The sequence below is a fragment of the Lepidochelys kempii genome, chromosome 2 (genome assembly GCF_965140285.1).
Source record: "Lepidochelys kempii isolate rLepKem1 chromosome 2, rLepKem1.hap1, whole genome shotgun sequence".
NCBI classification, from domain to species: domain Eukaryota; kingdom Metazoa; phylum Chordata; order Testudines; family Cheloniidae; genus Lepidochelys; species Lepidochelys kempii.
Window position 1 is genome coordinate 64,386,473 of NC_136381.1, and position 15,811 is coordinate 64,402,283.

At 40.9% G+C, this 15,811-nt stretch overlaps 1 protein-coding gene across 12 annotated transcripts in view; it reads right to left on the minus strand.

The window, feature by feature from the left end:
- NKAIN3 (sodium/potassium transporting ATPase interacting 3) overlaps nt 1-15,811 on the minus strand; it is a 663,159-nt gene that overhangs the window by 302,645 nt on the left and 344,703 nt on the right. For all 12 annotated transcript variants that reach the window (XM_073331057.2, XM_073331058.2, XM_073331054.2 and 9 more), the window contains one exon: nt 6,170-6,307. In XM_073331057.2, the coding sequence (XP_073187158.1) occupies nt 6,170-6,307 (138 nt within the window). The remainder of the gene's footprint in view (nt 1-6,169; nt 6,308-15,811) is intronic.

Here is a 15,811-nt window from a genome sequence, read left to right on the forward strand (position 1 = left end):
TGCTTCACCAGCCGTCCCGCAAACTGCTCCACAATATATCTTCAGGCTCTCTCCACTGTGGAATATCAGAGCTAATTTTGATTTCATTAGAAGTCTAGTTATAGGCTGCTGAGCTCACTTTGGGCTGACAGTGCACCAGCACTGGGGCTCCCCTACTACAAGCTGAATTCACCTAAGAGCTGAAATCACTGAGCGTTGTGTTAAGTAGTGGGGGAGCCTGAAGATATATTGTGGAGCAGTTTGCGGGACGGCTGGTGAAGCAGTTCGACGCGGAGCAGTGTGTGGATGGCAGGAGCTGCTTGTGGGCCGTGGAGCTGAGTGAAGGAGTTCGTGGGGCGGCTGGCGGAGCGGAGCGCAGCTGAGCGAAGGAGTTCGTGGGGCGGCTGGTGGAGTGGAGTGCAGCTGCGTGAAGGAGTTTTATGGGGCGGCTGGCGGAGCGGAGCGCCGCTATGGAGCTATGGGGGGCGGTCAGCTTCAGATCACGTAAGGTGCCTCTTACCCCCGTCCCATTTCCACCCAGGTTGGGAGGTAAAGCTCCGCCGATAAACTTTCGAACTCTGGGGCTGCCCTGACCAGGGACAGAGACTTTTGGGGCATTGGACTTTTGGGACTTTGGGTGATTTGGGGTTGCTGGACTCAAGAACCAAAGGGAAAAGGGCATGCCCCAATTTGCCTGGGGTGGGGTTGTTTTTGCTCATGGGTTGTGTTATGAATCCTGTTGGTGGTGTTTCCCCAACATAATGCCACATTGTTTCTCTCTGTTATTAAAAGACTTTTGCTACACTCAGACTATGTGCTTGCGAGAGGGGAAGTATTGCCTCTTGGAGGCGCCCAGCGGGGGTGGTATATATTTGTCCCAGGTCACTGGGTGGGGGCTCGAGCCGGTTTGCATTGTGTTATTGGAATGGAACCCCTAGATATTGAACCCGGCCCTTGTTGCTGCCAACTCTGACGGGCAGAAGGGTTACATTTTTGGGGGCTCGTCCGGGATCTCCTGGGTCAGTACCCCTCGCAAGCACCTGTTGAGTGATCCACTACATTGGGAAACAATTTATATATTTTTTTTGTTTGTGCTTATATTTTGAGGAAATTACTGTTTGTATAATGGCTAATATGTCAGGTTTGTTGGGCCCTGGCTCAGCAGCTTCTAGCTCGGAGGCTGCAGCCTCGGCTGATGATTGGACAAAAGCTGTGGGGCAAATATTGGAAAAGGTTGTGCTGCCCCATGCTGAGTCAGACTCTTGTCGTAAGTTAAGATTATTTGCTGGGGAGGAGGAGTTTGAACCCTGGTTAGAGCATACCACTGAAATGCTGCAAGAGTGGGCCGTACCAGATGCAGAAAAGCGAAGATGCCTTATAGAGAGCCTTGGCGGCCCAGCATTAGATGTGATTCGCACCCTGAAGCTCATTGACCCTGGGGTCAGTGTGAAGGACTGCCTAGAGGCCCTTGAACACAACTTTGGGAGCGTAGAGGGCCCTGAAGACAGCTACTGTAAGTTCCTTAATTCCCGACAACAAAAGGGCGAGAAGGCTTCAGCCTACATACAGAGACTGGAGAGACTGCTTCAGAGAGCTGTCATGAGGGGAGCAGTGACTGCTGAGCAGATGGATCAGACTAGACTGGCTCAAATTGTAAGAGGAACTCAGTATCAGAACCCGATTCTACTTCATCTCCGGCTAAGAGAACGACGGGAACATCCCCCAAGTTACTCCCAGCTGATAAAAGAGGTCCGAGAGGAGGAAGTGCAATCAGCATGTAAGGCCCTCACCAAGGGGCCCATGCCACCAAGTATTAATACTTGTCCCCAGCCTCTCTCCATTCACACAGTTTTGGAACCCATGACCCTTGCCTAGCGAGTGCTACTTAGATGATGGTGAATCCCTCCATCATAACAAAAGGCCACATACAGTTCCAAGCACAGTTCCCATAATCAGGGTAATAACAATTTATTCTTCCTGCCCCAATAACAGAGACACTGGGGATCCCACAGCAGCCAAAGTGACCATTTGGGCAGCTATGGTCTCATTCTAGGCATGGTGGGTGTGCCTATGCAAATGAGATCGGCCCCTGAAGTTCTTTTCCACAACTTGCCACACCTCACCACCAGATGTCAGGATGGAGCTCATCCTGACACTGCTTACACTCATGTAATAACAACAATTTATGCGTAGTCATACTCAGACTTGAGAGTTTTAAAAGATGCAGTGTCAGCCTTAACTCTGATTTACCTTGCTTTTGTTAAGTCAAACATTTAACACATGTATTCATTTCTTTCATAATTCTGCAATACGGTAAATGTAAAATTTGTGTGTGAAGAGCATTACAGAGGGAGCAGGGTGGGAACTTCACTATAAATGATCTAGGCACAGAAAAAGCACTAGTCACAGCCTCCCTTACACACAAAGGCTTGATCTATTAAAGGTCTCATGCTGAGGACAAAGCAGGTCCTTCAAAGCCTCTGGAAAACATATTATACAATAATATTACAAATAAAATCTACACACATACATATATATATATACACACACACATACTATGGATAGGTGTCTATTAGGAATTGATATGAAATGCTAATTACTTTACATTCTTTCCTTAGATAGGATCAGGTAGACATAGAGGGCAAATTAATTGCAGTGAAAATCATCAGGGAACACAATATACACTACTACATTTTTTTCCTGAAATATTTGGTTGCTTTTCCAGTTAGACTGGATCTGATTAAGTCAGCTCCTGGATTTGAGTCAATCAGAGAAGATGACTCCGAAAGCCTGATTCAATATATTTCCTCTGCTAAGTCAGTTGAGTTGAGTCCTTGTTTTAATGTGTAATATCTGTCACTAAGGGACTTAGGGACAGATTTTCAAAAGCATTAAAGTGCCTAAAGATGCAGTTAAATTCCTAGTGGGATTTTCAGAAGTCCCTAAGTGAGTTAGGTGGTTAAATCCCTTTAGAAAATCCCACTAGGTCTTTAGCTACATCTTTAAGCACCTAGCTATCTTTGAAAATCAGGCCCTTATTATATATTTGCAATAACCAGATTTTGAGTTGCCAATAACCAGTCTGCTTGTCAGGAAACTCCATTTTTACCCCTATGGCCCTGAACTGTGACATAATCAGATCTTAGAATCTGACAGGCAAACCTCATCATCCCTTGGGCTGGACTCCTTCACTGTCTCTTGCTTAGCTCACAGTGGAACATATCAGAAGTTAATATAACCCAGAGCTGTATGAACAAGCATGCTTCCATACTGTGGATCCCTTTGAGGAATCTGGGGACAGCTGCAAACGGCAAAGCCCCAGGAAGCACAGCTTCTGAAGGAGCATGGACTTTTGTGGGGGAGGCTATGTAGGATTTAAGGATCTGAGCCTGTCACTTCACTGGTAGTTTTGTCTGAGTAAAGACTGAGTAAATAAAGTAAGTAATACCACAGTGCACACAGACAATGACAGTCCAAGCAAACTGCTTTATGGGTAGAGCTGGGCAGGAATTTTTTGTCAAAACAGCTTTTTGACAAAAATGCTGATTCATCGAAACAGAAAGTATCCATTTTGACTACACTTTTGTTGGGTATGTTTCTCAGGTTTAGAATGGAATTTCTAGTCAAAACCAAAGAGACAGAGAACAACTCATCCCAGCACAGCCAATCATTCATCTAGCATATGGGAGACACTAGTCCAAGACCTTGCTGTGTACCAGGGACTTGAACCTGTACCAGTCACATCCCAGGTAAATATCATACCATCAGGCTATAGAATCAGTTTCTTGCTAGCCTACTGAATATTTAATTATTGCACCAAGTGGACCAGCTCCAACAGAGGAGAGTAAAAGAGCCCCACTAGCCAATAGCCCAGTGCTCTCCTGGATTGTCGGGGGGGAGGGATAGGTCAGTGGTTTGGCCTGCTAAACCCAAGGTCATGAGCTCAATCCTTGAGGGGGCCGTTTGGGATCTGGGGCAAAAATTGGGGATTGGTCCTGCTTTGAGCAGGGGGTTGGACTAGATGACCTCCTGAGGTCCCTTCCAACCCTGATATTCTATGAAACCCAGGTTCAAGACCTTGATATGAATCAGACAGAGCAAGGACGCAAACCTTTTTATTTATGGAGTTTTGCATCTCTAGTTATAAAACAACTTTTTATAAATGTTGCCTTTAAAATGTACTTTTACACTAAAAATAATATAAAGAAACAGTTGGTTAATGTGCTGTGTTTCATCTTTTATGCTGAACAAAAAGAAAGAGTTTTAACAGGGGAAGATGCATGGTTAGTGCTGGGACTGGGGGCTCAGGAGATTATTTCTGCCTCTGCCCCCAGACCTGTTGTGTAACTTTGAGCAAGACACTAAGGGTGTGTCTACACTTAGGGCTGCGGGTGTGATTCCCAGCTCGAGGAGACATACTCGCTCTAGCTCAAGCCAGCACGCTAAAAATAGTAGTGTAGTCTCAGAAGCACTGGCAGGGTGAGTGGCAAGAGGGGCTAGCTCAGCTGCCTTGAGTACAGACCTGTCTGGAGCCCATGGACATGTATTTGCATGGCTAGCCTGAGCCACTGCCCAGGCTACTGTGGCTATACTACTACTCTTAGCTCTCTAGCTCTCACTGAGTCAGTATAAGTGTCTCCTCGAGCTGGGAATCACGCCCCCCCTCCCCTGCCCCCGCCCCAGCTCCATGTGTAGATATACCCTTAATCTTTCTGTGCCTCAGTTTTCTCACATCTAAATGGGCAAAATAATGGGAGAATAATACATTCATGTCTGTAAAGCACCATTCTCCAATGGAAGTGTTAGCTAAAAGTGCAAAATAATACTTTTATCACTCCCTTCTAAATTCTTTATAAATGTTCATGAAGTTTAACAAAAGTGAGTATAAAAAAACCTCAATGTTACATTCAGACCACTTTTTTCTCAGGGGAGCCCCCCCCCCTTTTTTTTTTTTAGAAATAACAAAAAGTTACAGGAATCAACACTGGAATTTTTGATTCCTGGCTGGATTGAGATTATATGTTTCTCAGAGGTAATATATCTTACTTCAAGTTACATACATCAGGGGCAGGTCCTTGGTGACAATTTATACCAGTTTAGGATCAGACCCATAATATACAACAGCTATTGGCAAAGTTAGAGTCAACTGCAAGAAAGTCATCTCAGGAGTCAGTGTTCTCTGTGATCATAGGAATGCAGGAACTGGCATAGTGCATCATGCTAGAGGTGCATCTAGTCTAATATCTTGGATCCAAGAGTCGCCAGTACCAGTTGTTTAACAGAAAGGTGAAACTATATATTGTGAAATAACTAGCCCATAAATAATTTTTTCCCCAATTCCTGTCAGCTACAGGCTGTCTTATGGCTAAAAATATGACAATTGATAGCCCTCAGGTTTTTTTTTCAGTCTAGTCTAACTCTGGATATTCTCATTATCCATATAAATGTTTAATCCCTTTTTTGAATCCTATGAAGATGTTGGCCTTAATTGTGTTTAGGCATGGAAGGATTAGATTTTTTATTAGTGAATGTCAGTAACCGTTGATTTCTCCACACACGCACAGAGTGATGAAAAAATACATCCAACAATAATAATCAAAATTTACAGGTAGGCAAAGAAAGAAAAGTAGTGTCTGAGACCTTATTAGAGTTTGATTTAAGGATATTTCCTTTGTATAGTTTGACATGTGATATTGACAATTTGTGTTTTAATGGCTATAATGCTTTACTTTTTTTAATCTCAACGTCTACTGTCATTAAATAAGTGTTGTCTCATTCCCCCATAGTCTGCCTATGCATAATTTCCTGTAATTGCAAAAAATTAAATAAATGCTTAAACCCCATAATTTTGCATAACTGTGAACATTTTAATCGATAAAAAAACAAAATGCTTAAAAATAAACATAGATATTTTCCTTTGAAATTATAAAAAGGTAAGAATTGAATTCTGCCAAGCCTAATTATATTTGTGGCAGTGAGTTCTACAGGTTAACTACCCTGGATAGTTTTCTATACCTCAAAACCAGATCTCATTTATTGGGCCATAAGTTTCAAAATGATGGATAACTGGAGACCTCAAAAGATAATGCAGAAAGGATCATTCATATGTTTTCAAGCATAAAATATATGTTTTGTCATTTAAGAGGTTTTAAAGCCTACTATGAACACAATGTCAATAAGAGAGACTTACCACAACTATGTATCGAGGCCTAAACTGGATGGTTCCAAACAAACCCAATATGACAATTATTATATGTAGAAAATTGCCAAGAATAGGAGCCCACTGGAAGCCAAGAAAGTCAAAGATCTGCCTCTCTAATGCAGCCAGCTGTAAGGAAACACATAACAAGACATTAACAGTTTAATTTGGGGTTATTCAGAATATTTGTTATTTTTATGTCATTGCATGAGACTCTACCAGATTGACTTGGATTGGAGTTCTGTGGAGGCTGGAATTCTGAGAGCTGGACTGATAACTGAACATGTTTGCTTAACTCGTATACCAATTATTTTAGCGATAGAACACTTAAAAATATTTCTAGTTACATTGCCCCCTGGCTGATTTCAGTATTGTCTCACAGCTTAGCAGATAACCAAAGACTGGTAAATTCTCATCCAGAATTAACTTGTCCTGGTCTGCTGGGAGCAATGTTTGCTGATATTTATTTATTTAAATACAAAAATTGTTTCAAACAGCTATCAATATAGATAATGCCATCACGTTTCCCTCACTGTTATCATCCTTCCTCCCCTATTCCCTTCATTTTGTTGCATCTAGTCTTAATTATATTGTAAGATGTTTGGTCTCTCGCTATGGGTGAGATTCTCACCCACTCTTTGGCCTATTTACACTGGGTAAAAAGGTCAGAGCAGCGCAGAGTGGCTCTAAAACCCCAGATCCAGCTAGGGGAGGATTTCCCTGGCATAGGAACTGAGGAAGCTGGCTGTCCTCCAAAGACCTCGTCTCAAGCCCTGGCATAGGGACAGGGACAGGAAGCTGTGGTAACGGCAGGGCCACAGCATGTAGTGCTGTGGAGACTGTGGGCATCACTGTTGCCCAGAGGCGGCTGGGAACAAATTGATGGACCACTGTTAGCCGCTCAGGACCGTGTAAGTTATGCCAGGGGCCACTTCAGCATACTACCTTATTCCCCCTCCTCCCAGGCTGAAAGTTCTGTGCTGTGCCTCTTACGGGAGCAGTATAGAATCTCACCCTATATTTTTGTAGACCCCAATGGCATCCATATCAAGACTGGGCCATCCAGGTGCTACTATAAATTTAAAACCATGATCATTTCTAGCAAAAAGTCTGGACTAGAAACCTCTCCCCTGCTCACCTCCTTTGCAAATACAGGTTTTTAAACATCTTTGCATCAATGTTACTATTTTGATTCTCCAGCACTCACTCTTGACGGTCCAAAAATTGCTGTAAAGATACTAAAATCAGCTTTTCTGGCAATTCACTTTTTGAGTGTTAAATCTGGTTCAATATTTTTCCAGATGTAGCAAAACATTTTTGAGCTGCTAAACAAAATACCATGACTGAATTTCTATGCATGCCAGAGTTTGTTACACTTGATTTTACCTATATTGTTACGTACCCTAAAATTTACCAAAATATGTACTTAAAATATTGATACTTAGGCAGATGGAGAGTGTACAGCCCAATGAATACCAACCAAATCAATATCATATGTGGGTATATCATTTAGTTCAAACATTTTATTTTACACATAATGGACCATACTCATTTATAGGCTTTGAACATATTTAGCTGAGAGTGAATCTGGCCCGTTCTCTTTAAAACTCAGCCAGTGGGGAAGAGCTCTTTTTTCTGGCCTCATTTGTTGGGCTGTTTTCTCCTATTCATTAAATTATTTGTTACTATCCCCAAAACCCACAGAATGCATGACTGGTGAAGATCTACAGAAATCTTGAGAGGAAAGGGATGGGTAGTACTATTGTGCTGTTTCAAAAATCTACCCTCTTCTAGGTTATAAAACCTTATTTGTGCATTTGGAAAGTACATAGCACACTGTAGGCATTACCTAAAACAAATAACTAATAACAATAACAACACTAATGGTAACAGAAGGACAGCATTTCTAGTTCAAGTGCACCAAATGCACTAAAAAAATACAACAGCTATTATTATTATTTCTATTGTGGTAGCACCTAAAAGTAACTCTCAAACAGAGATTAAGGCCACCCACCTTTAATCACCTGTGATAGGGTCGGGCCAGATGGCTACAGGAGAGTAATAGAAGGCAGATATATTAGCCCCAGGTTAAGTAGGTCCCTTTTCCCTGGGTAAGGTAACAGGGAAGGTACCAGAACAATCAGGAACCTTCTGGAGACAATTAAGACAGGCTGATTAGAACACCTGCAGCCAATCAAGAAGCTGCTAGAATTAATTAAGGCAGGTTAATCAGGGCACCTGGGTTTTAAAAAGGAACTCACTTCAGTTTGTGGTGTGCGTGTGAGGAGCTGGGAGCAAGAGGCACTAGGAGCTGAGAGTGAGAACATGGACTGTTGGAGGACTGAGGTGTACAAGCATTATCAGACATCAGGAGGAAGGTCCTATGGTGAGGATAAAGAAGGTGTTGGTTGGGAAGAGGCCATGGGGAAGTAGCCCAGAGAGTTGTAACTGTCGCATAGCCGTTCCAGGAGGCACTCTAGACAGCTGCATTCCACAGGGCCCTGGGCTGGAACCCAGAGTAGAGGGCGGGCCCAGGTTCCTTCCAAATCCTCCCAACTCCTGGTCAGACACAGGAGGAGTTGACCTGGACTGTGGGCTCAGAAAAACGGCCAAACTGAGGGCTGCTGTGAAGCTCCAAGGCAAGCAAATCCGCCAATAAGTGCAAGACCCACCAAGGTAGAGCAGGAACTTTGTCACACACCCTACAAGTAACTAACCCAGACAATCCCGGCTCCAGAAAGCTCACAGCTTGAATTTAAACAATAAGTTACAATAAGCAGATAAATAAGCAGATAAATGGGAGGGGGGGAAGCAAGTGCGTGGATATGGTAACACTAGGTACAAGTGGGCTTGCATAAGTAGTAGTTTCAGTAGTCACAGGTGACTATCAACCTAATCCATGCCGGGTAGTAAGGACTGATAGGTAAAGAAAAGTTATAAGGAGGAATTTGGAGCCATATACTTATAAGCTGGTTGACAAGTCACCAAAATATTTTTGCTGATAAATGCCCTTTTGCTAAAAAGAAATGTTCAAAAGAAAATTTCTGCTTTCATCTGCAATTACAAAACCCTGATTTTTTTCAGATTTTGGCAATCAAAAACAAAAACTTTGTGGTTTTCAGTTTTTGAAAACCAAATTTTTTCAGTTCTTAGGTAATGAAAACCTGAAAAAAAGTTTGTGAAAAATGTTGATGAAAACTTAAAATAAACGTTCTTCAGAAATTTACAGAAGATAAACTACATTTCCCACCAGCTCTCTTTGTGGCTGACTATGCAAATCTTGGTGTTCGTTAGCTACCAGTGTTCCATTACAGTAGTTCTAAGGATGGAAGATCCACTCCTATGATGAAAAGAGCACTACTCCAGTGAGTGGAGATATCAGAGAGTCTAGCAGCAGGACACTATAGTAGGATTATACAAAATCTCTTAATAAGAATGAGTCAGATTTTTGACTGGATTTTCTTCTATGTTTCATTAAGTTGGTCTTACCTTTTCCTGTGTCCTTCTTCCTACAAAGTGCACTGAAAGGGTACTGCAATGATATTGCTGTGCTGCAATGATATTGCTCAATAGTGCTCAGTCATTTTCCTCTGGCCTGTGCCAAACCCTTTCAATTTTCTGTGTTGAAAACCAGAAAGAGATTGGGTTCATCTTAATTCATAGTCCTGCTTGGTTTGATGAGATGAACCACCTCAGATTAACCTTACTTCACTTGCAATGTGAGTGGGGAGGAATTTTCGGTACTAGATATCCTGCTTATCATGATGCAGACACAGAATAAGGGGTCAGACAGCAGGAAGGAAGCCTGTATGAGAACTACAAAAAGTAATCAGACCACATGCCTGACTGTAAGCACCAACAGCTAGCCCCCTATGCAGCACAGTCCTCCAATAATTGTTCAGTCCTATTATGCTTTCCAAGTACAAATCAGAGCTTGTCTGGGTGATGAGCCACCACAGCAGACTTAGGAAGTCAACTTTTCAAAAATGAGTGTGAAAATTCAATTTCCTTTTCTGTCATCAACCTCAGGGATAACACTCAATTTTACATTATAAAGAGAAGACCCATATTATAAAGGGCACACTAGTTTGAGACCAGTTATTACAAATTCTACACCCTTCAGAGTGGAAGTGCCAAATTGAAAGATTTTGCACTTAAAGAAGGATGCTTCATAAAGCCTTACAATAAAATGTTTATTTTCATAAAACCAAACTAAAATGGCACTATTTAAAAACATCTGTGGCCCTGATATATTGTACATTGTTGGGTTTATAATACTGGAAATGTATTATCTTTTCTGTATTTGAAATTAGAAAACCACTTAGATGTTATGTAGAAACAATACATAATAATATTTAATTACGTATACATTTTATTTCTAGGATGCTTGCTTTCAGCAGCAATCTATACACCCTACTCAAAATCTACCAAGAAAGAGTGAAGTTAATTAATTACAACTACATCAAAGTGTGGTGTCAAAAGCTTTTTTGAAATAAAAACAGTAAAACTCTATTAAAATATTTCAAATCTATGGCCTTTCTCAACTGTGTTTTATGGTTCCCCAGTCTTAAAACAAAACAAAACATAACAAAACAAAATTAAAAAGCACAATAAAAACAAATGAACAGCCTTCCCCCATGAAACTACAGCTAGAAAGTTTAATTTCCAGGTACAATTCTGGAACTTGTCTAAAACAATAGAATGGAGAGAATGAGAATCAGTATTGGATGAGGATGATTAATAATTATTAGTAACATGGGTTTTTCTAAGGCACTACTCATTGTAGTACTTGAATGCCAGTGGTTGTAAAAAAATAGGTTTCTCCAGAAACAGCAACAAAACTATCTGCTTCCCTTTCTCCCTCTAGATTTACTCTGTCGTTCAAGAACTACCAGATCCTTCCACAAGGGCTGATGCTGACAACTTGTTATCACACATGGCTCACTAGAAAAAAGGTGTCTTACAAGATTCATGCTCATCTTGATTTTTGGCAGTACTGTATTCCACAGCCATCAGAGCTAAAATAAAATCCCACGCAGTTCACCTGGCCCCCTTGTAATTCAAACCTGAGTTCCACCGTGGCAGACCAATCTGGTAATAAGGCCATTGACAAAGGGGAAACGTATGATATGTACTCCATGTTTTTCATTTCCTGTGATTGCTGGGCTGCAGACACTGATGGAAGATCCCATCTACTTTCTATGTTAGCCTTTTGCCTCTCAGAACCACAGAGCATTCACAACAGTGTTTGCTCTGCTGCTTCCCCCTCTGTGCAAGTGCATTAGTGACGCTAGGTGCCAGAGCCACCTTTTTATTGTTTAAACCCGCTGTAACAGAGTAAAAAATGGGTTTCAGAGTAGCAGCTGTGTTAGTCTGTATTCGCAAAAAGAAAAGGAGTACTTGTGGTACCTTAGAGACTAACCAATTTATTTGAGCATAAGCTTTCGTGAGCTACAGCTCACTTCATTTTTCCACTGAATGCATGTTGTCCCTTAAATAACATCTCTTCCTCCCTGGTGTTTATCCCTCTGATGTATTGTTTCAGTGGGAGTGAATGTGTCATTGCACAAAGTAAAACTATTTCCCCATGTTTATTCCCCCCACACACACTGTTCCTCAGACGTTCTTGTCAACTGCTGGAAATGGCCCACCTTGATTATCACTACAAAAGGCTTTTTTTCTCTCCTGCTGGTAATAGCTCACCTTACCTGATCACTCTCCTTACAGTGTGTATGGTAACACCCATTGTTTCATGTTCTCTGTGTAATAAAATCTCCCCACTGTATTTTCCACTGCATGCATCCGACAAAGTGAGCTGTAGCTCACGAAAGCTCATGCTCAAATAAATCTGTTAATCTCTGAGGAGCCACAAGCACTCCTTTTCTTTTTAGAGTAAAAAATATTTGGCCTATCCGATATTTAAAATTCAGAATCCTTAAGATGCTGTGCAAACAACCAAAGCCAGAGATACAACAAAATTTAGTTGAGTCAGAGACTGAGCAATGTCAAAGGAAGTGCAAAACATGTTTTGAGTACATATTCTATTCTCCTACTTCACCTTTAGAATGTTACTAGTGTGCTTGACTTTGATGAGACTCACAGCACACAGGGCAATGTGGAGTATAGATGGAGCAAAGAACATTTGGATCCAAAGTATGAGAAACTCCAATAGGATATTCAGTGGTAGTTGAGTGGTCTGACTGCTGAATTAGCTTGTCCAAGTGAAGTATTAACTTCTGGGTGATTTTGAAAAGGTCTGTCCCTTATAATAACCCACTAAACAAAATAATTAAATAATGTGGCATGAAGGTTATTGAGATTCAGAGAGCATTATGTGGTTCTAACTAAATCACTAGTGTTTGCAGTAAGTTCAGCTGCACTGGACAAAAGAGAAATCACTAGTCTTCGGACAAGTTATTGTCAAAGAAAAGGAAACTGGTAGTATCATATCAAAAGTGACTTTGCACTGCCGGTCAAATGCGTAATTGGCTGTCACTTGAGTGGGTGTAAGGGACTATGGGTAACATATAATACAAAAGAAATACATGACATTCTTCCTGAAAGAACTTGGTACAAAGAGCAATGACAAAGGCTAGTGGAGGACTAACAGTGAACACAGAAACAGTGAAAGAGAAAGGCAGATATAATGTATTAGTTTTTTAAAAAGAGATTCTGTGACTCTAATGTGATACCTTTTGCTCATAGCTCAATTAGCAAAGCTGTCTTAGGGGAAATCTCTGGAACTGGGCAACGGTCCATCGTCCAACCTCTTCTCTGAAATAATTGTTGAAGGACATAGGTACAGCCTTAATGTTACAGTATATACTCTATGTGTGCTAAAGATGTCACAAATATTGTATTTATGGTGAAATTAATATGGACCTCATTAGGAAGACATGGAAAATTAGCTTACCGCAGCTCATCATTACCTCACCAAAAATGTTTGTTATTTAGGTTATTTTGTTCACAAGCAATTATTTGAGAACATAATAACCTAAGTAATATGCACTGAGAGCTTAAATATTCTGTTATTTAAAAAAACCCAAAACACTGTATCAAGCCTTGTCTACAGAAAATTACATTCATGCCAACATCTAACCAGGCACTTATTTACAGTATTGCCCAGGTTCTTTTAATAAAGAGATCTTTTAAAGGAGAGATATTTCTGCATATACTATAGCAGAGCAAGTTTCAGCAAATACACTACGTTTTCTTTCTCTGTGGCTACCAGGATGCTTTGTGAATCATTTATCTTATGATACTAGGCATTTCATGCTTTTGTGTAGTGATAACACTCTTAATTCATAACCTGCTGCAAATACAAACTAATGAAAAATCCTTAAGAGACATAATTTCAAAGACCTCAACACCCACAATTGGGGCCAGATGTTGAAAAGAGCTCAGCTCTTTTCAAAACCTGGCATAAATGTCATAATGGGAGCTTCTGGGTGTCAATCTGGCCTTATTGGGCTGTCTAAACAGGAGTTGAGCTCTTTTGAAAGTTTGACTTTGCAAGAACAATTATATGAGACTGAAAGGAACCTAATTCTTAACATGTATTTTTCATTATATTTTGATAAATACTCATTTGTTTTTATAGCACTGCTTTACATACTATTAAGCAAACACACAATAAAGTGCCATATATTCTAAAATATTGATCTTTCTATAAGGCTGTTCTTAGAGGCATGACATTTTCTGGATTACGTGAACTTCACAAAGTTTGCAGCTACCTTGGTGATGTCAGTGTAGCCCTGTAATGATGACTTTTATAAAGGAAAAATTCTGTACATTCAACATATTGGGCCTGATCTTTCAATCTTAGCTCAGACAAAACTCCCATTGAAATCCCTGAGAACTTTGATTGAGTCAGGACTTCAGGCCTAGGCCCAGAAAGTTGATAGTAAATTATTTAAGAATCACACCCAGCAGTGCAGAAGAGAGAATCTGTTACTATTTGTTTCCTAATGCCCCTTGATCTCAATGACATGAGAGCTGCATCAAATGATCTTGCATCCTAGAACACTGCATGTGCCAGTATAATATACCACAGCCTGACACCTACAGCTGTACCAAATAGACACTATAAAAATGCAGTTACAGTCCATGAGTAGCCCGGACAAGGAACAAGCCAACTATTGTAATAAAAACCCAAACTGCCAATTCGTCACAGAACAGTGATTTAAGATTGAATTTCAACCCTCCAATGAAGCTGAAACTGATCCCAAAACACTAAGACTAAGCCTCTTGGCTGGTTGACCTATACAGTCCCACAAATAGCTGGAATGAATGTGCCTGTAATGGAATTTAAGACTCCCTCGGTTGTTTTACTTAAATGCCAACACATGCACAGCAAAGGAAGACAAAAGAGATAGGTTTTGGGTTAAAGGATCTAAAAGTTCCCTATCTTTTTATGTACAATAGCATTCATATGAAATGATGATGATGATAAAGGAGAAAACCTATTAAAATATGTTTTATGTGTAATAATAATTTACATGTTACATGACCTTAATCCAAAACCCAGTGCACATCTGTTCATTACATTGTATCCACTCATTTAGTTATATTCTAAAGTCTCCTAGGTAGTAGATGTTTTGTTTTTTTAATTAGCATATTTTGCACGTTATAAGGAACCCAATACAGTCATTGAGCTTTATAAACACGAATAAATTGTGCTTTAGAGTATACGCATAACTTGCCACCAAAATGAATACCCATACTGAGTGCTGGGAGGGCAGCTAGCCAGTGCACTGTTCTTTGCATAATAGGGGCCTAATCCAAGTCCCACTGAAGTCAATGGGAATCTATCTATTGATTTCACCATGCTCTGAATCAGACCATAGTATAGGGGGTAGAAAACATGGCCAAACCTCTAGCCTTATGAACTATGCCAAGGAATCTCTAATGTCTATTCAAAAGATTGTTTTTAATGTATCCTCTGAAAGGCTCAGGGTAAACGGCATAGTGCCTGAGGAGGATGCAGGGTGGAGACCAACCCAGCTGGGAAGTAAGCTTGTGGATCCAGCGGGTCGAGGTTTGCTAAACCTGAATCTTAGATCAATAAGCTCTCTCCTAGGTATCAAATGAAACGTTGAACATTTTATAATAAAAATGATGCACGTTGTGTCACCCTCCATATTAGCACCCACATCAGTGGGGAGCTGCCTCTGCAGCATGATTCCCTCTTCTTTTACATTCCACAGAAACCTCTCTACCTGTCCTCTGTAGAGATCCTGCTTTATGGAACAGGAGAAAGTATGGAGGGGAGTCACTTGGTTTCCCCAAACCCATGGGGGAAAGCAGAGCAGGGACACAGTGGGAGAGCGATATTTCTGGAAACAAATGTGATGGGAAAGGCCCTGAAAGCATGTGAGCACCCCTTCACCTTCCCCATGCCTGTAACAGAGCAAGCTTCCTCTCTTCTTGGGTAGGGCAGAATGGGATCCCACTAACTGCACTGCAGTTCACCCGCATTTGCTGCTGCCATCAGAACTCAGACATATCCCAACAATTAACCTGACCACCTCAGCTTCTCATTCCATCTGGCTGAAAGGAAAAACCTGTTTGACATTTAATCACTAGATATTTCTCCATAAAACCAACAACTTCCAAGTGCTTCCTGTTTACAGT